Genomic DNA, 23,718 nt, shown 5'->3' with positions numbered 1-23,718 from the left:
AGGGAAACCATTAATTTGCATGCCAGATCATCATAAAGGACACAAAATTCGATCAGCTTCCTTCGGTATAACTATGAAGACCCGAACCAAAATAACCATTTTTAAAAACTTGTTCGGACCAAACTCATTTTAACATGTTACCACACGCAACCTGACCCACCTATTTTGCCAGGTATTATTTAGGCAGAGACACAAGGGTTTAATCAATTCAACAACCCTTGTTTTAACTTTTGTTGATTTTCTAGTAAACAGTCATTATAAATTAACCCAAATACAACTTGAATGAAATATTCTTTTCTACAAAATGCCAATCATTACATCAAAGACTTCCAGCCCGTTAATATCATTGATTAAACATAATTTTCATCATAATTAAGCTGAGATAACATTGTTCCATTGTAAAAACAGACATGTTATAATAAATACTAGTACATATATAGCTGAAATAGTGCAACGATGTAATATAGATGATAAATTATTTAATTGTAAAAAGACAAAAACAAGATAAATAACCAGTTTATATATTGTACTGATGCCATTAGTTTAAAAAAATAACAAGATAAATTAACTATGGAACTATCAACATTTCAAAACTAGTATAGGAAATCATGCTTGCCATTAGAAGAACCTCCAAGTAGAGTATAACATGGTTGAGTGGTAAGGGTAGAATCGTCATTGCATAACAGTTTTAACGACCAAAATTGCAGGCCTGAACAAACTCCATATCATAGTCAACATACTTAGTCCAAAGTGGACGAAACTGCGTCATTGCAATGTCTAGCCACGGCTTCATGTTTCCATTAAAATGAACAACTGCAGCATTGTGAATCTCTTCCATGCCTATGCTTGGATTATAACCAAGCCCCAAAACATGCCAAGATTTCTCTAATGGTTTTGTTGTGGAGTAAAATGTGATCAGACCAGGTGGAAGTGTCCCCAATTTCCATAAAGTCCTGTTTTCATTCTGCAAAAATAAAATAAAATCACCATTCTTAGGTACAAATATGAAACAAATGTGTATTTTTTCGTTTATCTTGAACAAAATAAGAAAAAGAGAAACAAAGAATTGTTTCACCGGTATGCATTATCACACATGTATTGTAATTAAAATCCATTAACAAACCAAATACTTAATTTCTCTTATGCTAGATTACTAGATATTACATTGGTACCAAAAATGATATTAAGTGTCTTGAAATCCTTAAATCAGTCACCCAAAGTATTAAGTTGTAGTTTTTATTTACTTTAGCAGTTATTTAAAATCCAAAAAAGCGAAAAAGTTTTAAATGTTAACAGAAATACACAGAATATATAACATTATATTTATCATACCAGATTTTGCCAGTAATGGTACTCTTCAGTGCACTTCTCCCTCCTCCAAGCATCTAAATCAAAGAAGTTCATCCCATAAGCCCAAGCACAAGCCTTAGGGTTAAACTTTTCCTTGATTAACGGGTGAGAAAAGTTCATATACTGTGAATACCGATGGAACGACCCGAAACATGTCTCCACAGCTCCATTCACCTTCCCATCCATGTCTATCTTCCAAAGCCCAGTCAAATCCTTCTGCACCACAATATCATCATCCAAGAACAGAACCCTGTGCAGAGTTGGGTACATCTCGGGCAAGTAGAACCTCAAATGATTCAATATTGACAAATATTTAGGGTTCCTAAACTTCATATTTGTTGTATCCTTTGTTGCATTCTCAAGCCTGTTCTCGAAGTAAAATTTTTGTAAATTTGCAGATTCAAGCTGTCGCAACACGGGAACGTATGAAGAGTTCAGAAACTTGTAATCCTCGACTGCCTTAATCTCAATATGAGCACCGTTATACTCTTTCATCTTGAACATAACCTGCATCGCTCCCAAATTCATCTTATCCGTAACAACATGAAACACGTGCTTCCACGGCTCTTTCGTATTCTTAACAGCAGAATTAACCACAACCGAAGCCGCTATCACGTTATCCGAAAATATCGCGTAATGATAAAGCTTCGGATCATCAAACTCAACCGGCCGAGGCTTCCCTTCATCCGAATACTTATCCGGATGTGCAATCCTCTCTTCCATCAACCTCATCGTAAGACAATGCAAGCTTTTCGGTATCGATTTCGCAGCAATCAAGCTCGAAAACGCGCCTTGCTTCTTCGCTTTCGTTAACTGCTCATTAACCGAGAAAATCGAATCCTTGAGCTTTTGAATCTTAAGCTGATTATCAAACGACTCCTTCGCCTCGGAAATCACTTGTCTCGTCACCTTAATCCGCTCCTTAACCTCCTTCTCAAACAGCCACAGCGTCGGCTCATCAATCGAGTTCACATCCGACTCGGATAACGCTTTGTAAGCCGGTTTCGACAACAGATCGGTGTAGTTCCGCGATAAATCAGCGAAAATCCTAACGAGTTTCGAGTTCTCGAGCTTCAGTTTACGCGCGTAAGCAGCGTAAGCTAGAGCTAAGGATCTGTGATCATCTGCTTGCTTACGGATCTGATCGAATCTAGGTTTTAACGGATCGGATTTCAAAGCAAGTACAGATCTACGAGTGGCGGTTCCAGTTACGTTGGCGCTTAATTTAAAACCTAGATTCTACAATAAACACAATCGATTAATGCATTATTAATTACACTATTAATAATAAGTTATAAATAAGTATCGATAAGTAGATAATAATGTGTAATTGAATAAATATGAATGAATAATAATAATAATAATAATAATGGAATAAGATCTTACGGAGTGAGAGGAAGAGGTGAAGAGGAAGGAGGCTGTGAAGAAGAAGATGACGGTAACGGAGAGTGTAGATGCGAAGAGGTTGAATGTAATACGGCGGTTGTTACCGGCGGTAGTACGAGATCTCCGAAGGCTACCGGAGATGGCCATAACCTGTGAATGACCGACACACAATAATAATGATAATAATAATAATAATAATATTAATAATAATAATATAGGGCGATGTTGGTTTGGTATTTAGACACTGAAATACGAGTGGGAGAAGGGTGACCGGGTGTAGTGTAGGTTATTGGGAAATGAAATGTGACGGTGGATGAGAGCGGCCGTGTGGGGCCAAACAGGCAAACATTATTATTTTTTAAATTAAAATAAATATATAGCATTTTTTATTTTTATACTTAATAACTATACTAGTCAAATAAAATGCTTATATTTAAAGTATAGTTTTATAAAAAGAAATATTAATCGATGAAACTTTTTATGACCGATGAAAAATATTCAAGGACGAATTTTACTTGAATTGATATGGAGTTATGGCCTTGTGGAAATTCAATATTTTTCACGGGTGATAAAGGTATACATGGTATATGAAAGAAAAACAAATCACAAAGGGTTGGATTGAAATAACACTAACGGGCTGTTTGGTAAATGCGGAGTTATTAAGTGTTGAATCAATAAAATGAAGATACTCTGAGCCAATAAGGCAAAGTGTACCGGATGACAAATATGGGGCGACAGAACGATAAGGGGCGCGAACACCGCCTTCTTGGGCGATTTTTTGGGCGAGAGGGGGAGGGGGAGAATTACTCGCCTATTTTTGTGTGTGTGTGTGTGTGTTTATTAATATTATATATGTGTGTGTGTGATATATATATATATATATATATAGAGAGAGAGAGAGAGAGAGAGAGAGAGAGAGAAAACAAGGTTAGAATAAGAAGTAAATATTTTCTAAGAAGTGTTGGAAGTGATTATGACCATTAGATTAAATAAAACACACAAGGGTAAGATCGTCAAACATTTTTTTATTTTTAGAATTAATGTATTTAATTGTAACTTCTGTATTTATGTTGTGACTAATCATTAAATTTGGAAACTATAACATTGTTACTTGTTTCCTATTTTCATGGATCTTAATATATTTTATAAAGACCTGACGTGATGCACAAACAGAACTACCATTGGCCTTCATTGTTAAACCACCGATGTTGCCGCTTTTCATCCACAAGCCACCACATCGATGTCGAACCACCGTTGCCATATTCATACACAAGCAATCACCTTTAATCATCCCAGATTAAATACCGTCATAACTAACCATAAATTAGTATGTGTTTTTTTATGAAAAATTATTAATTATACAGATTAATTATTTTTGTATTTATAATACACATGAAACTAAGAATTCTATTTCTAGCACTTTTTTGCCGTTTGATGCTTTTGATTATTCACCTGTGAAATAGGTGAGAGGAAAACCTTTAGGTTTGTGGTGGAGAAGAGGATGGCAGGGAAAGTAATCGGAAACGAATAAAGGGTGAGGACATTAATGGCAATTGGATATTTTGATTAGCCGACACCTTTGGAATGGACGTTGGATAGTGGAACTAACTAGCTAACCATTAAGCTTTTTCTTGTTTTCATTTTTTATTTTAATTTTGTCTTATTGATTAGTTGTAATTATTTTTAGCGTACCAACGTTTATGTGAAGTATTCTAATTCATAAATATAGTGCTTTTGTTCATCCGATCAGATGCTTTGTATTTTATTTCATATATATTATAGATCATGATTATTGTGTTCTAGTTTATGTGCATTGGTCTTAGTTATCGAATAATGGTATGTATTTTTTTATTTATGGTGATTTTATTCATTATAATTGTGATTTTGTTTGTTATAATTATATATTGACAGTGTTTTTGTTCATGGATTAAAAGCACTCCGGAATATAGTTTATAATGTTCAAGATAGTGTGTTTTAGTTGTTGGTGTTGTGTTTTAAATTTGGATTAAAGTATGGTGTGTTTTAGTTCTTGATGTTGTGTTTTAAATTTGGATTAAAATCTGGTGTTTTTTTTTTAATATTTTGATTAATTTTATCTAAAACACACTGTTATATATCCTGTAATGTTCTTGGTTTGGTGTTTTAGATTTAGATTAAAAAATAATAATTATAGATTGATAATGTTTCCATATATAATATAACACACTGGACGATTATGCCCCTGGAGTGTTATAAAACAAGTATTAAAATAAAACACATAGCCCCACAAAACACTTTTCATCTAGACCATCAGATCATCAAATCTAACGCACCAGATCACTTTCTACACTTCTTAGACACACTTCACTTCTTATTTTAACCTCACCAAATATATATATAAATATATATATATATAGGGTAGGGTTAATGTAAAAAACAATATTTTTGTGAGAAGAATAAGAACAGATCTAGGCCCTTGGATCTATGATCTAGTGGTTGAGATTGGTAGTTTCTAAATAATTGTATTGTTTCATATTTACATTGTAGTGTTATATTTAGGTGGTTTGTTTTATTTTAAAACTCTTCTCACACTTCTCACAAAACACTTGTTTTTTATTTAAACTCTTTTCTATATATATAAACGAAAACATAAAAATCCTACGTGTCGTGATGTGGTCGCTCCCACTTTTTTTGGAGTCACAAGATTTGCTTGATTTTTAAATGGATGCTTCTCATGCATTTGACCTGAATTCACGAGTATGAATCTTATCAAACCAAGATATTTTTTAAAACGGGTTTCATCTCATTAAATTAAAAGTCAACCTCACCAAATATTTGAACGAGTTTCATCTCATTAAAATAAAAGTCAATCTCACCATATTTGATATAAAAATCCTATAAAGTAGGGATACTAAAAATATCTGATTTATTTAAAATAAGATATATATTATTTATAATTAAAAAAACCAATTTATAATAAAAAAGTAAATGAATCTTTTTTTTATTTTATCTATTACGGCTACTATTATTTGATTTATCATTTTTTTAGATGTATTTTGTTAGTTGTTATTATTATATCTATAATTTGAGCTTTGGAACGACTAAAAGATTGTTCATTCAGGCTAAAACATTTAAGGATCGTTTGTTAGTATCTTTGAATCGCCCGTAGGTAAAGTGCATTTGGTTAACCTAAAAGACATGTGGTCGCTTCCACTTTTTTTGAAGTCACCAGATTTGCTTGATTTTAAATGGAGGTTTCTCATGCATTTTCTCCGAATTCACGAATATGGGTCTTATCAAACCTAGATATTTCTTAAACGGGTTATAACATCTCATTAAATTAAAACCAATTTCACCAAATTTTGATATAAAAATCATATAAAGTAGGGATGCTAAATATTAACATCTGATCTATTTAAAAAAAGATATATATTATTTATAATTAAAAAACCAACCTTATAGTAAAAAAAATAAACGGGTCTTGGGTCTCATCAAACTCATATAGCTTTTAAACCGGGTTATAACATCTTATTTATTTGTGAAACAATTTATCATCAAACCATAAGTATATTATTAATTTTCATACAATAAAAAAATACATAAATATTATAAACAAATAATATAAAGCAACCCCGTAATATAGGGGGATAAAAACTAGTGTGTGTGTGTATATATATATATATATGAAAAGAATCAAGAGAGAACTCATTTTTAGAGAGAGAACTAGAGAACAAATAATAAATTATTTTTAATTTAATTAAAACTAATAATTTTAATTTTTTTCTTTCATCTTTTTTATATGTTATTATTCTTCACTAAAAAATATATAAAAATAAAAAAAAATTTAAAAAAGAAACTCATTGTAATGCATATATGTAATACATCGACTTTTTATAATGCATATGTGCAATAGTGTGCATTTTGATATTTGAAATAACGTTGAATAACATATATACAGTTCTTTGTATTGTATATTTACAATAGTGTTATATTCAGGGGCGGACCCACATAGTGTGGATCGGGGTCCCGGGACACCAATGTTTTTTAAAAATTTATTAGAAGCGGTATATTAAATTTTTTGAGGACCCCATAAGATTTAATACTTGGAACCCATACTATTAATGTTGATGTGGTCTGGTGGAAAGTCCCTTGTTTTATCTTTGAAATGTCATGGGTTCAAGTCTTACAAGGCTCAGTTTTTGGTTTTTTGTGTTAATTTTTAGTGTTAATCAATCATTTGATTGCTAATGTTGCAATGATAACTTTGGAAACATTCAAACACCTCTAAAATACATATCATTGTTTTCAACTTTATGCATGGTTTTCTTTAGAAACATTCAAACACTTTAAAATATCAGTTTTATTTTTCACTAGTTTAAGTTAATGGTTTTCAACACATGCTTATGAAAGGGTGGATCTAGGTTCTATCTCAAAAATGTTTAAGAAAGGGAAAACAAAGTGTTTATGTGTCAACCCGACCCATTTTGACCCGTTCAGGTAGTGATGATTGAAAAGAAAGTTTTATTATGATATTGTTTTTTATTATGTTCTTCGCCTCGTCCTGACCTGAACAACGACCGACCCGAAAAAGTTGAACACCGAAAATATGGGACCCCATTGGCAAAAAATCCTGGGTCCGCCACTGGTTATATTATATACAAAAATTAAAAAAAATCGATATAGTGCATATGTGCATGAATGTTGTATCACATATATGCGATAGTGTGTTTTGCATACAATTATTAGTGTTGTATTTGCATATATTTAATAGTGTGGATTATATAATGCATTTGTGTTGTATTATATGCAATAAAACACTATTTTATATATGCAGTACACGTTAATGCACATATGCATTACATCGACAGTTTTTTTTAGTTTTTTTAGAAACGATATCATCTTATTATAAGGAGGAAAGAAAAAAAATCGCAAAATATTATTTTTAAAAAAGTTAAAAATAATTCTTTAGTTCTCTCTTTAAAAGGAGTTCTTTCCAGATCTCACCCCTACACACACACACACACACACACACATACACATATATACTAACTTAAAATATATATAGGAAGGACAATAACGTAATTTCACCCAAAACTCTTAAAATTAAGAGTTTACAAAACTTGAAGCCTAGCTTATAACTATCCAATGCGTTTGATTTTCATATCTAGGTTTACTTTGAAATCCCGTCCATATCCACCCAACAATCAAACATATTCACTTTTGCTTTTCATATCCCGCCCAAAACTCTCTCTCTCACCAGGCGACTTTGCTCTTCAGATCTAGGGTTTCCGGTCTTCAAATGGCTAGCAATGGAGATTGTTGTGCAGTGGCGGATCCAGAAAATTTTCTCACAGGGGTCAAGAATCTTTTTTATCTGCACATAATTAACCTATCGCTATATAATTTTTTTTGGTCCGGTTCGACCATCGGGTCGGGCCGTATTGCGTCAGTCATATATATAGAAAAAAATGATAATCAAACAAAGAATTATATAACAAAAGAAAAGTACGAGAAACTTTATTATAAATGCATAATTATTGTACAATGTATCTAACTTTGTTATACGCGGGCTTTCATTTTCTGAAATCTAACCAAACATCATCTAGTTTGACATTTATAAGAAGGTTGTTTTTTAATGAAATAAATAAAATCATCGTTTAAACTCTCATCACGCATATATGATTACGCAAATTGGACTTCACGTACTCCATCGCCGAAAAGCAAATTTCAACGCATACGGTTGCAATGAGTAATAATGATATGAGAGATAACTTCAATTAACGAATAAACAATATACCAATGCAAATGAAGTAAGTGAGCAAAATAATATATAGTTGAAACATTTTTTTAGATTAAAACATTTAATCCATTAAATTTACATGATCTATTACTTCCGCCATCATACTACTTTTTTTTTTAATTAGCTTAAATGTAGATTAAATTGGGTGTTTGAGACTTGTGCTTATAAATTGAGCATAGATTTTTTTTGAACGACCAACTAAGTAACGTCGGGTACTCCGTACGCGGCCCCCATTGGCTAAAGGTAGCCCCAGCCGGCCACTAGTCCGGACGGACGGAGCCCATAGCGGTCCACTTATTGAGGGATTCACCGGATAAAACCCGACCACCACGCCCGCCAAATGGCACGACAGCGAGGAGCCAGTAAAACCGGGTGAGATCAGGACTCGAACCCTGTTTAGCCAGGGTCATCCCTCATATCTCCCATATAAATTGGTGATAGTGAGATTTGAACCCCCTACCTCTCACTAGTAAAGTGAGTGTTCTACCATTGAGCATAGATTAATTGAGCATTTGAGCTTAAACTTGTATTTTAATTATTTCCTATTAAACTCAAATTTAGTTGGTATATTATTTATATACATTCATATAATTAAACTTGTAAATATGTCAAATAAAAATTATTGGGGTCGGTCTCAAATTTCATAAGGTTGTTCTCGAAATCCCAACAGGGTCATTGTGCCGTCCTCGAAATCACACAGGGGTCGGGGTCAAAATTATACAGGGGTCGGTCGGTATTTTAACACATATATACTAGTAAAAAAAAATTTTCACAGGGGACGGAGGACCCCCCCACTGTAACATTCGTTACTTTTCAAACCCGAAAATCCGACCCGCTTTAAATTTTCGGTTTTTAATTATAAATATATGTATAAAAACATATTATAATATCCAACTCCATAATAAAATATACGTTCAACATTTCTAATCCCCAATGTGACACCCGACATTTTCAGGTTAACTCCCGTTAACAAACCCGGTTAAGTCTTGTTGACTGTGTTAGTAAACCCAGTTAGTTTTGTTAACTATGTTAATGAACTCTCATGCATGTAGTGTCATGTATGCATACATTTGAGTTAGTCGTATCGTTGGTGACCTAAACAAAAGTAACTTGTTACACATGTTATAATGATAATATGTTACATGTACCTTATACGATATGTATAATGTGTTATATGATCAATATGTTACATGACTAGTTGTTATATACTTATGTGATTTATAAGAAAGATGATTAAACTTGTTACATTATATGATATGTTACATGTTATGTTGCCTAGCTAGACCCATAAATCTTAGACAATATAATACATAGAAATGGTTTAAAAATTTGTATCATGTCACCTATTTAATATAAAAGTTACCTAAGATTGAATTTTATTAAAGTGAGATTAAAGGTTTGTTATTAATTCAATAAGGAGTTAAAAACTCTTGGTAATCAAACTCTTCCCTTTCCTTTTCATCCCTCTTGGCCGAAATTTATAACTCACACACACACAAAACACTTTTGCAAAAGCTCTCTCAAATTATCCTCATACACAAGTATTGTTTTGGTGATTCTTGGAAGCAAGATGATTGAATCTTTGAATTAAGTATCTAGGTAATCATATTTAACATATATTTGCTTTATGTTTTTGTTTATGTTTTTATCTTAGAAACATAATATTGGTATTCAAATGATTTGGATTATAGAGATAAATAAAGAATGACCAAAGTTTGATTTGGTTAAAAGTGTTTGTTATGTCTTAGTATAAAAGTTTGAATATTATATATATATATATATATATATATATATATATATATATATTTGTTCTTTATGGATCTAGATTAATAATGGAAAAACATGAGTTTTGATTTCATAAAATGATTTATTGGTGATTTAGGATCATATAGATATGAAAATCATGATTGTTGTTCACATATATTTAGATCTGCTTGCTGACAAATTCTGTAACCTAGGTTGTTAATTGTATAACCTGTTGATATGTTAGTGTTATTGGTTGATTTTTACGGTCAAGTACTTTGGGTCTAGTTTTCAAAAAGCCAAAAGTCATAATTTTTGGACTATGTTTGATTAGTTTTTATGAATTTACAAAATCAGGTTGTAATTCTGATTGAAAAAGTAATTTTCGGATTCGTTTTGTAAATTATGTAACTTGTAATTGAAAATGGATAATTGTGTGATTCCACTCCTTGAATGTTATAAATTGAATTAGGAATCCAATCCAATTGGTCTTGCATCAATTGGACATATACGGAAGTTTTAGAAAATATTTACATTCTGTTGTGCTGATAAGGTAGCTTAAAATAGGTTGCTGTAGTGTATGAATTTTCATGATTTTGTGAGTGTTGAAAAATTACAAGAAAATTTTATGTTGTTTCTAATACTTGAAAGTATATGTGGTAATTATTTGGTAAATTATTTGCATGTTTTGACTGGTTAGAAAAATAGGTTTTGGTGAACCTGCTCATATTTGTCCAGCATGTTGTTTGGTAAAAATAGTTGTCGTTTGTACAAAGATTGTTGTGTTATTTTGGAATTTGAATTTATTGGTCAACTTGAAATTATTTGACTAAATTTTTGGTCTTACTTATGAGAAATGAAATTGGTAAAAAGTGTAACTTAGTTATAGGGTTGCATGAAAAATGATTAACTGCAAATTACATGATCGATTGTTAGGTTGCGACTATGAATATCTTACGACTAGTTTAAGTCTAGATAATTGGTCAAAAGTCACCAACGGGTCGTCGGTCAACATTTAGGGTTAACGGTCAATATTTTGTTCAACGATCAATATTTTGGTCAACGGTCAACAAGTTGGACCATTTGGTCAAACTCAACGGAAAGTCAAACTTTGGTCAAAGTCAACGGAAAGTCAAACTTTGGTCAAACTTTTAATAATCCGTGGGATTGTTTGGATACTAAGGACTCTAGGAATCGCTTAGAAAATACTTATAGTGCTTGTACGAATATCTACTTTGTATAAGTCGTCAGTTAATATTAATTTTTATGCTTTTAATTCTAGTTCGTGACATTTAATTGCTTCGATTTCCTTTACGTACTTTCGGTTTTATTTCAAGTTTGTCTTCAACATCAAGGTGAGTTTCTCACACCCCCTTTTTACTCTTTTACTACTTTTGTGGGTGGCATATATATCGTATCCAAATTACAATTTCGTTTATTCATTATTTACAAACTACAATTCGCTACATGGACTTGTGTGTTTACTTGTTACTTGCTCAAAATTACTTGCACATGGATTACTTCAATATAGTATGATCAAACGCCCTCCTTTGCGCTCAAGACATTTGTTGTTATGAGTGGAAAGGGGCCTCATTATCCGAGTACGTTGGTGCACAATCCCAACAGGAAAGGACCTTACTTGCGCTTATCTGAGTACGCTGGTGCACAATCCCAGTTTGAAAGGACATTACTTGCTCTTTTACACTTGTTCATGGAATTGTAGATTTTATGTACTTATATCAAAACTTGTGTGAACTCACCAACTATTCATATAGTTGACCTTTATTTTATATATATGTTACAGGTACAATTATTAGAGGATGAAACGGAGAAGACACTAGAACTTAGGTTATATTAATAAATGGACACGTTGTTAATTGTTCTTGTATTTTCCTTGTACTTATTGTTACAAACTTGTGTACTTGATGTTTAAATTAATTAATGATAATATTGTCACTTAATAGTGTCACATGTGTTTTGGGCAATCTGTACGTCACACTCGGGCGTATTTCGCTTTAGCCAGGGTGTTACACCCACCTCAAAGTGTGGCTACGCCACTGTTGTTGTGTTAATATTTGTTTCTTTTGATGCAGATCGGACATGGTTCTTTTCATGTGGTATGTTCTTTCCTTTTTATTGTGTTGTGATATATCATTCTAATTCTCTGTTGTTTAGTTCCTCCGACGATAGTGGTGAAACCTTTGAAGATCGACGGTGACGGCAATAGTTAGTGTTCCGACAGTGGAACCGACTTTCCGGTGACCTAAATTCGACGAAAGTCATCCTGGTTTGACAAATCAGGTAAAAAATTATACCTACATTTGAGCTTTCTGTAAATCGATATGTATTTAGACCCGATCTTTAACTATGTGTTTTTTTTCGACCAACCTAGGGTTTAGGTCACAATACGGTCGGCAAGATGGGGTATGTGACTATTTTGATGGTGCATCTCAGTTTCAAGGCGGAGACTTTAAGGGTTCATATTGATTTCTTGAGGTAATGTCTTTATGTACAACTTTTGATTTAGTTTATGTTTTCATTTGTATATTTTTATTTTATGTACGTGTTTTTCTAAATCTAAGCATTTGTACCCTAACTGCTGACGTTTAAGACATTTGGGGTTCTTTCCCTTTCGAATATTGATGATGCCGGGGAGGGTTAGTGTCTCAGACTTTTCGGCAACCAAGATACTACGACAATCGTTCTTGTTCGACTAATTAGGTAAATTTCTATACCCAGGTTCGAGCTTGTTTAAATTCGTATACGTATTTGATTTCACTGTTCACTAAGTAAGGATTGCATCATAATTTGTTTTAGGAAGCTATCGCAGGTTCATTGTTTCACTCCTGTATGGTTTTTATTAAACGTCATTTCAATCGAAATTAATGTGAAAAGCCAGTGGCAACGAAGAAGAAGATGGTATGATCTTTTAAATTTTGTTAGGATTTTGTTTCTGTTTCTGTTTTTGTGTTCAGATTCTATATATATTCAGTAATTTTGATGATTATTTCAGGAGAAAATGATGAAGGGCCGAAACAGGCTGGAGTCTGTGGAACCTCACCTCCGAAGAAGGATGAGCATAGGTTTCTCAGATGACCGCAACTTGTTCAGAGGAAGAAGATGATTCCCAAGCAACGGTGCGGATGATAATAAAATCAAGGTGACTATAGTATTATACAAGTTATCACATTATGTCTTTTTATTAACTATAGGTCGGTCGGTTTCAAAAAATTCAAACCGTAGCAAACATTTGGTTTATGGTTTACAACGAAAACCAACCGTATAAACCAGCCCGGACCTTGTGATTTAATTATTTTAAATTTTTAAATATTTATATTTTATATGTATATATATTTTAAAATTATTACTATACATAATTAATTTAAAGTATATGAGACAAAATAAACAATTATGGTTAAGAAAAAGATGGTAAGAGCCCAAATCCATACAAATTTGTTACTTTGGCAATTTGTGGCTTAAACTTGTGTTTTGCTTATTTTTTAATGATGTGTTTATGCTTGTTAAAGTAGACAAATATATGACATTATTAAAATTATCATGCATTAATTTGGGCATCTTGTACAAAAATCCAACAAGCCCAAACCGCAAAACCGAACTGTTATTAACGGTTTGGTTCGGCTCGGTTTAGGAGTTTTACGGTTTGGTTTTAGTTTACAAAAATCAAAAAATCGTTAACAACGGTTTGATTCACGATTTAATCCAAGAACTATGAAAACCTGACCATAAACTCCCCTGCTCAAATCTAATACGGAGTATTTTTGACAAACTCGTATTTCAATTTTTGTATGCATCTGACTTAAATGGCCGGTTTTCACTTTCACATTTCATATATAATCACGTGATAGTTAAAATAATACATAGTGCCATAGTGGGTAGACCTTGGCTTTAATGAATGTGTCAGATTTTAAGTCTGAATTATTTAAGATGTTAAACTAATAATACTAACACATTTTTTTAACGGGTATAAGTGAGAGGTAGGGAGATCAAACCTCACTACTACCAGCTTATATGAGAGATATAAGGGATGACCCTGGTTTGCCAGGGTTCTAGTCCTGATCTCACCCGGTTTTACCGGCTCCTCGCTGTCGTGCCGTTTGGCGGGCGTGGGGGTCGGGTTTTATCCGGTGAATCCCTCAACATGTGGACCGCTAGGGGCTCCGTCCGTCCGGACTAGTGGCCGGCTCGGGCTACCTTTAGCCAATGGGGGCCGCGTACGAGGTACCCGTCGTTACTTAGTTGGCCGTTCAAAAAAAAAAAAAGAATATCACGTATAAGCCTATTTTTTCAGAGTTATGTTCAAGTTCGGCTCCTCAAATGTGGTGAGATCGTACCCCCTAATGGCCGGGAATCGAATGGAATCCATAAACCCTTGTCCCCTATCAGATTCGAACCTGGTATTAAAGCCATGATTCGTTCTTTTACCCATATATCTTTTGAACGGGTCCAGGTGAGAATCAAACTAGTCTCTATTAAAGAAGAACATGCCTCTCACCAATAAACCAACTTCTTAAGATGTAGTTAAAATACACAATGAAGGTAAATATTCCCCTTAATATATATATATATATATAACCTGACTCTTCAAATGTTGTATTATGATGTATTGACAAAACAAGTCACTTTTTATTGTAGGCAATGGTTATTTACATACATTTTTGGATATTCATACACTCCTAACACACATATTATCTCTATATACACCCTATAAAGGGTGTATCAATAACACGTCCCTTGTTATATCATACAAGTCTGTAGTTAACAACTGACAACTTGACATAGTTAATCATGTGTAAACATTAGCTTTTATCTTATTATTATATGAGTTGTTTTATATTATTCGTTTTTATTATTTATATATTTTTTTGGATTTTAATTTTATTATTTTAAAAAATTGATAATATATTTAGGGTTTGATAATAAAAGTGTTTCACAAATAAATAAGATGTTATAACCCGGTTTAAAAACTATCTAGATTTGGTGAGATCCATGACCCGCTTTTTTTACTATAAAATTGTTTATTAGACAATATCTTTTAAAAAATTCGGATATTAATTTTTTGTATATCCGTATTTTATATTTTATAAGATTTTCATATCAAATATTTGGTAAGATTAATTTTTAATTTATTAAGATGTTATAACCCGTTTAAGGCAATCTGGTATTGGTGAGACCCACACCAGTAAATTCGGGTCAAATGTATTAGAAGTCTCCATTTACAAATAAAACAATCTGGTGGCTTAGATGGGGATGATGAGCAACCAGAGAGCTTTTTAAAAGTTTTGTTTATATATATTTAAGATTAAAATTTAAGATTAAGAGACTACCGGTTACATATTATGCATGGAAACCAAAGACATTATAAGTTTACAATTTCAGTATATCCGAAAAAATTTTATGAAATTTGCTATATCAAATTTCAAATTATGTCTTTTGATAGATTAAACCTGAAATAAAAACTAAGTTGAGATGTTTATAAACTACAATAAATATTCGAAAAAATAATTGAGCGTAATTAATCTTTTGACTCATTTTCAAATTTTAATTATAATAAAAACCTAGAGTTTTTATGTGTTTGATTTATAATTTGTTCGCTTTATTTGGTTTGAACAAAAAGCAAACACTGAACTAGACCAAAGTTTACGTGTTCAGAATCAATAAAAAAAAACTGAATTTAGTTTCGGTTTGATTTCAACTTAAAATACCGGATAAACCATTATTTGTTATTAAATAAGGTTTGGATAAACGACAATACTTAAAATAATAATTATTTATTATTCGGTTCGACCTAAATTCAGATTTTTGAAACTAAAAATCGAAAACCTAATTCAATTTTGGTTTCAACTCAATCGAAACTTGAATATAAAATTTGCTTATGCTCGTTCAACTTTTTAATTAATCAATTTTAAACCAAATACTGAAAAACACTTAAAAAATCGCATTATAATACTTATTAATATTGCATTTTCGGAGTTTGTCAGATTACGAGCACCAACTTTTAAATATATACGTATAGAAACTAATAAAATACAAAAGAAATAAGTTGGAGTAGTTAAGGTAATGTTTGGTACGAGGTAACAAAAGACGGAATAGAATGACTCATTCAAACGTGATGAAAATAAGTGTATTTGGTTGACAATAGGAAATGAATGAGTCGTTACCAAATGAATGGTTTTCCTTCTAAAAATAGTAATTTTCATTACTACCATCCAACTTTTTTTTACAAGATAAACAACAAAAAACCCTAGCCCGCCGTTGCTTAAATTTGTTCATGAAACCTTCATTTGGTGGGGATTTACCACCAATTCCACCACCCATACCTCTAATACCGCCTGATACAAGCTCAAATCAGTTAATTTCTCAACCTGGTGTTGCGGTGGAAGAGGATTTATATCCTATTGTGGGGGTTAATGGCTCCAATTTGGGAGGAAACACCAATACAAGGTCGTCTTTACCGACTACAGTCTACATATGCTTCTTTATCTTCAAGGAAGATTAAATCACATGGGTTTAGAACTGCAAAGGAACCCAAACCAACGGTGCGGTATAGTCCGATGCTATCGGACTTAAGGGTGAAAGAGTTCTTAAGCCCAAGTCCAGTCAATGGAACTTATTCGAAACGTGTTCTTCCAAATTGGGCCTCAAAACTAGGGGTGTTCAAGAAATATGAAATCCGAAAAAAAACCGAAATCCGAACCGAAACCGAAAACCAAATAAATCGATCCGAATTGATCAATCCGAATATCCGAATAACTAATTCGGATTGGGACCAAATTTGCATATGGAATTTTAAAAAATTCTGATTGTTTGGATATCCGTTTAATCCAAATAAAAACATGTTTTAGTGGTATTTTTTGGTTTGAATATTTATTAGACTATTATTTGAAGTTTAGACTTTAAATTTGTGTTAAGAGTAATTCGTATTTTTCGGTTTGTATGTTTATTGTGATTCTAAACTATTAAATGTTAGGAACAAAAAATAGGAAAATTTTATAGGTTTATTTCAGATTATTTCATGTTATTCAAATATTATCCGAATCCGATGCGAATTGAATTCGGATCGGATTTCGGATAGGGTCCAAAAATTTTCAAATCTGAATAACCCGAACAGATTAACCCGAATAATCCGTTATCTGATTCGATGAACACCCTTACCCAAAACAACCTAACAGAATCGAAGATGAGGATATGTCTACAGAGGGTTAGGCCACAGATGATGCCTCCTCTGCAATTGCTATTGAAGATGATGATGCCTCTGTTACTTAGAAAGCGGTTTTTGCCCCTAAGGTAAATCCACAGCAGTCGCCTAATATAGAGGTCTCTATTAAGCCCCCGGAGAATGTTTGGAAAAAGAACTTAGATATGGGTGTTTCGTATGCTGATCAGATGAAAGCAAACCTTGTTAATAATGTTCGGTTGGAATATATCCCGCCTATTATAACTTCAGATGGCAAATGTCGGGTTGTGCTTACGAATGAGGACCTGGACCATTCGGCTAAAGAGTTCGCCCTCTATCTATATGGTTATTTCCTAGGTTCGTCTATGGATTTTAATAAGGTCAATTTGTGTCTTAAACACCTATGGAAAATCTATGATTTGGCTGAGATATCAAAGAATACAGCCGGATTCTATTTATTCAAATTCAAGAGTGAAATCGGGTTGAATACGACGTTAGAAAAGGGAGTTTGGATGATTAATAGTGTTCCCATTTTCCTCAATAAATGGGAACCGAGCTTATCTCTTGAGAAAGTTGAACCTTCGGCTATACATTTATGGGTTAACGTGCATAACGTTCTTAAGATATTATGGACGAAAAAGGGTATGAGCAAACTCTTTAGTGGCATTGGTGTTCCTCGGTTGTTGGATAAAATTACTCAAGCTCATGTGGTAGGTAAAACTGGTAAAATGGGGTATGCCCGTATGTTGGTTGAAGCAAAGGCCACCTCTAACTTACCGGATGAAGTTGAGGTGGAATACCTGGCTGGTCCAAACAGTAATGGTCGTGTTGGTGTTTTGAGGGCTTCCTAATGGAAACCCGCTACATGTTCCCATTGTTGTGTGTTTGGCCACTATCTTAATCTTTGTAGTAAAAGGCCTCGTACTGAGGAAGAAATTGCAAAGAAGGTTGTTAAAGAGCATTCAATAATAACACCTATCATTGTTGAATCTCCATCTAGAAATAAATTGGCCGAGTTTACCCCTGTCTTTAGAAAACACCGAAAAGTAAATGGTGAGTTTACCCCTGTCTTTAGAAAACACCGAAAAGTAAATGGTGCTACTATTGGGCAACCTAAGCATGTTCTTGCGTCAAAAACTGTTGGTCCTGATGTTTGTGGCAATACTACAGGAATTAGATCGTCGGGGAAAAGTGATAAGGAGAAACCGGTTCCAAGTAAGGATAAAAATTCGGGTACGAGTGGTAACGCATGTGGTGCTAAAAAGAGTAAGACAAGGTTTAACTATTCTCGGGCTGTTCAGGGGCCAATTGGCCAAAATAACATATTTGAAGTGCTATCCGAACCTGTTTATGCAAGTGATCAGGTTGCCAATGAACCTGGCCCGTCTTTTTCGATAATGAACTTTAGTGCTTGTGACACTCCGTAAATTAAGTCGTTATCCGTACATTCACTAAACATGATTTCTTTACGATAATTTAATTTGGATTAAATTTAGTTAACTTTAATCAGAAAGAGTCTAGCATAAGCTTCCGCATGCACGCTATATTGCATTCAAGTAATTTATAGAAGTTACTCGAAACTATCGGATGTTATCCGACGAATACAAATGTTGGTGATGACCTCTATAAACGACTTGAACTTATTTAATGATCACCTATAAGGTTTGAATCTATTTTATACAAATGTATTATAATTATTTTATAAAATATTGACTACGAATGCGAAATTATTACTTCTTGAACTATTATCGATTAACAACCATATGGATGGATGTATAGACTCAAATATTGCTAGAATACATATCTCTAATACATCCTAATTAGCCTAATTAGAGTAGGGAGTTTAAATATATATTAAAAAGAAAAACAAAAGGAAAAGGAAAAAAAAAAAAGAAAAATCCTACACGTGATCTCTTAATGATCAAACAAGATATACACAAATTCTCATCACTCTTTTTCTGGTTTGCTCGTCTGACACACTCAACTCCAACCATGCTTGTAGTAACAATTGTCAAACCCCACCTATATTTCTAATTGAAGCAAACCATACTTGTATAACATCTTTATATGTGTATGCACCAACTACCCAAGGAGAACCCAATCCTTCTCTTTTGTCTCACGGTAACATCATAACACCATCAAACCATCACCTCCAACTCTCGGCAGCAGCTCCACTACTTTACCATCTCCCGTCGGCTACCCAAACCATCTCCCTTCTGTGCAACTACGCCACACCTCCAACCAATAAACTCTCTCGCTCATCTCCGTCAACTCGTAATGTCGCCGAAACTTCACCGTAACACCACCGCACCGGTTATGGTTTCAAACCCGACCCGACCCGACCCGAGACACCTCTACGGTCTATTATTCGACCCGAACACAACCCAACACACTCTTTTGTCTCTTCCTACGAACCGAACACTCCGAGCCAGGCCAGCTACCAATTTCCAAGCTAAAGCAAGGATTCAGAATGTTAGTTTAGCAAACCGAGCATCGTCAAGTGGAACTACCACCAAATTTTGTCTCCCAATCCCTAGTCATGATCATAGAACTAAGTAAGCTAAAACCCATATCTAAACTATCTTTATACATAAGTTATGTGTATGCTAGATGTTTCACCCAAGAACTAATTTAATTCTTCGCATGTTAAACAAGGGCAAAACCTCACTTATAAAATTGATCGTGAAAACTAGATCATACATGGGGATATGTTGAAAGATAATTTTCCATGGATTATGGGAAATAATAATTTATTAAATGGATGAAGGATGGCAAATGGATAAAAATTAAGTTTAAAAGTTAACTACTCAATTATTCGGAATATATGTATTTGGTGATCTTTAAATGTAACTAGAGGTTTTGGAGACTTAAAGGTGTCTGGGATACAAATATATACAAATATATACCTGTAAAGATGCGTTGGGCAAATATTTAAAAAAAAGGATAAATATGGTTTTAAATAAAACTAAGTTTATTCCGGGAGTTATAAAGGTATTTGAATGAGTTTATAAAAAGAAATGGATTATTATGAATTATTAGGTTAAACGTACGTTTTCATAACTTAACACAACTTTTAATAAAACTTATACATAGTACATTGAAACGATACATTAAACATCACAAAAATTATTTCGACAAAACGGTCATAAATGGGAAAATAAGTTGAAATATAACTCGAATAGAAACACGTACCGTTTTGTTGGAGAAATAATAATAACTATTATGAGATTGATAATCGATAGTCTTGGCTTGAATGATCGGAAATGACAATGTAATTACACTATATTTTAACCAAATACCATAACTTAAAAGAATAAGTATTTTTTTAGAGAAATGTATAGATAATTTAATATACATATTTCTCATGCAATCGAATCGGTAATGTTGGTTAAACAGCACGGAATCATCATGAATAATACAAGGCGAATATGCTAAAGTATGTTCTTAATGTTTATATAAATATATAAGTATTTATTTTTAAAACGAACACAAAAACTTAGCACCAACGGGTGGTGCAATACTAACATGTGAAACTTTATTTACGAAATAAACCAAACGTTCGGTTGGAGAAAGCAACAGACACAAACAAGCGAAGCGTTCGGTTGGTGAAAGCAATCGACACAACAAATGAAATGTTCGGTTGGAGAAAGAAACCGACACAAGCAAACGAAACGTTCAGTTGGTGAAAGAAACAGACACAAACGATTAACGAAAAAACTATTTGGGTGAAAGAAACTAGCATAAACCGACTTGCGAGTCGATAACAAACTAACTGACCTTACTCGTTTAGGACGTGTGAAGGCAGCGGACCTTCTAAACTGAAATTGCTAGCGAATTAAACACTGAACTCATGAGGTGAGTTTCACTGCCCCCTTTTTACTGTTTTACTACTTTATTTATTCGGGGGTGGAAAACATACACAACTGCTTTTATATACGATAATTAGAAACAAAACACACAATCCTTATGCGAACATGAGTTGAACTATGTAGTGTTATAAGTCCCTTGCTTGCATACTATAACCATTAGCTAACAGAGTTAGCCACATGAATATACGAATAGTACTATTGACGTTGACATTTCCCCCTACTGTTAGGTTAGTCGCGCTAACCTCCGATATTGCATCGTAACAGGGTGCGTATAATCCATCTGTGAGATTTGAACAAGGCAAACGGTTATAAGTCGTGGTTTGGTTATAGGCTCAGGGTTCTGTTGGGTGTAGATTTTCTATCCTCAGGATGAGCTACGATTCAAGGATTTTGAGCTATCCTGTCAACGTTAATATTCCGAGGATGATATTTGACTAATTCAATTGTCCTATATTATTTTTATTTGTTTTGCAGATAAGATCACGTGTTAAATATGCTAATATGAACGTGGACTTACAACGGCTAGTGCTTGAACTTCGTCAAATGGAACGTGGGCAAGCAACGGATTATGGAAGAAATAGTCTAGGGTTTCCAGATTATTTGGGATAACAGTTGTAACTTTATCTTATATAAACGAGCTGATAATATCACTAGAACACACACCTTCACTTACCTAGCTACTAGCATACACTGTAACACTTAGCTTACGATCACTTATCAGCTCCATCATTTGTAACCACCATTTTATTATTAATAAGAGTGACGGTGATAGTTTTCACCGTCCGAGGGTTTTTTTGTGCCGGAGATTATCATAATCACGTATCAATTCGACCAAAGATTACGTTGTTAATCTTTGACCAAAGCAATTCGACCAAAGATTACATTGTTAATTTTTGACCGAGACAAGATTATCATAATCAAGGGTTTTTTCCCTCGTAATCACATCATTGTGTTCAATCATTTTACCATTAAGCACCCCGCCTCACGCACTAATTTGATCAAAGGTTAGTTTGCTAATTTTTGACCGAAACAATTTGGCGCACACCGTGGGGCAAACGGTGCTTTGATCATTATCAACTCTCAAACTAAACCCTACTCTCAATATCCACAACATGTCTACCCAACCGAAAATTGTTTCTTCTTCTGCCGCGGCTTCGGATTCCTCTGTGAGGCCTTCTATGCCTCCTCCTCCTGCTGGTGGTATCCTCGGGATTTCCGTAACAGGCAGGATTCTCAGGAGTACCTCCATCAGGATCCTTCAACCCTCAACTGCCATTTGCCCAGACTCAGCAATTTGCAGGGTCTTCTGAGATGCACCAGGGAGACTTCGTCCCGATGCAGGCTATCACTTCGGCCACTCCATTTCTCACCCCAGGAAATACTATGTTTGGGAATACCAGCTACAACACCCAAACCGTTCCTCAGAATATCAATCAGGGTAACGCTTTCAATACAATTCCTTTTAATGCTAATCAAGGATTTTTGCAGGATGCAGGCATAAGTTCAAATTTATCTCGAGAATTACAGAAGCTTAAGGACATGATATCAAATGTTCCTGGTGTTACCCGTCCCATAGCTGAAGCTCCCACTGATAGTAACAGAATATCCCGATTTGTGCCATCAATTGGTGACGTACAGATCCCAAAACAGTTTCAAAACCCAAATATGAAACTGTACGATGGTTCAACGGATCCCGAGGAACACGTCGCACAGTATAGAGAGCGTATGGAGATTAACCCAATCCCTATTGAAATCAAGGAAGCATGTCTTTGGAAGGGATTTGGGTCTACCTTGACCGGAGCAGCCATGAAATGGCTACTGAGTATTCCTCCTAATACTATCACTTTTTTTTCTCATTTAATTAACTTGTTCAATAACCAGTTTTCTTGCAATAGAAATTTGAGAAAATGACAGGTGATCTTTACAGGATTACCTAGAATCCTGGGGAATCCTTGAGAGATTTTATTACCAGGTTTAGCAAGGAGTCAATAGAAATTCCAAATCTAAACCCGGCTTTGGCAGTGGAAGCTCTTTAGTTTGGATTAGAAAAAGGCTCCTCTTTCTATGATGATCTTATTATGACTCCATGCAGGTCATTATACGAAGCAAGAAGCAGAGCTCTGAGGTATATCAGGATAGAAGGTGATAAGAAAAACTATAAGATCGGTATCCCGAAGTACGATCAGACGAACAGGAAGGCCGAATCCCCAGGAAAATCATATCAGTCAAAGCCTTACTACAAGCCTGATAACCCCAGGATCAATGCAGTAGATGATGAGGAGGATGAAGAATATCCTAAAATTTCTGAATATTGTTTTTCTGTTGATATTGGTGGATTAATGTGTGCCATGCAGGATTTAGGTGAAAAAGCCAGGTGGCCAAAGAAGACAGAAAGA

The 23,718-nt window shown here is 33.9% G+C and overlaps 1 protein-coding gene across 1 annotated transcript; it reads right to left on the bottom strand.

Annotated features, from left to right (window-relative positions):
• Window positions 1–504: 504 nt before the first annotated feature.
• Window positions 505–2,956, bottom strand: LOC143555762 (galacturonosyltransferase 8-like). The gene is made up of 3 exons (XM_077045265.1): window positions 2,737–2,956; window positions 1,333–2,589; window positions 505–964 (listed from the first exon to the last, which is right to left on the bottom strand). Exons 1-3 carry the CDS (start codon window positions 2,881–2,883, stop codon window positions 689–691), a joined length of 1,680 nt encoding a protein of 559 aa, XP_076901380.1. The 5' UTR covers window positions 2,884–2,956; the 3' UTR covers window positions 505–688.
• Between the last annotated feature and the right edge of the window lie 20,762 nt (window positions 2,957–23,718).

This window comes from Bidens hawaiensis, unplaced genomic scaffold (assembly GCF_021521415.1).
Source record: "Bidens hawaiensis isolate Kalapana, Puna unplaced genomic scaffold, B.hawaiensis_p1.1 tig00018312_1, whole genome shotgun sequence".
NCBI lineage: Eukaryota > Viridiplantae > Streptophyta > Magnoliopsida > Asterales > Asteraceae > Bidens > Bidens hawaiensis.
Note: the sequence above shows the minus strand (reverse complement) of the source record. Positions and strands in the feature narration are given on the sequence as shown.

Excerpts from the sequence above, each read along its gene's own strand:
- LOC143555762 (XM_077045265.1), bottom strand. The coding sequence starts at position 2,883 with ATGGCCATCTCCGGTAGCCTTCGGAGATCTCGTACTACCGCCGGTAAC. Across the intron at positions 2,590-2,736 it reads TCACCTCTTCCTCTCACTCC|AATCTAGGTTTTAAATTAAG; the intron begins GTAAGATCTTAT and ends TGTTTATTGTAG. Across the intron at positions 965-1,332 it reads ACCATTACTGGCAAAATCTG|AATGAAAACAGGACTTTATG; the intron begins GTATGATAAATA and ends TTATTTTTGCAG.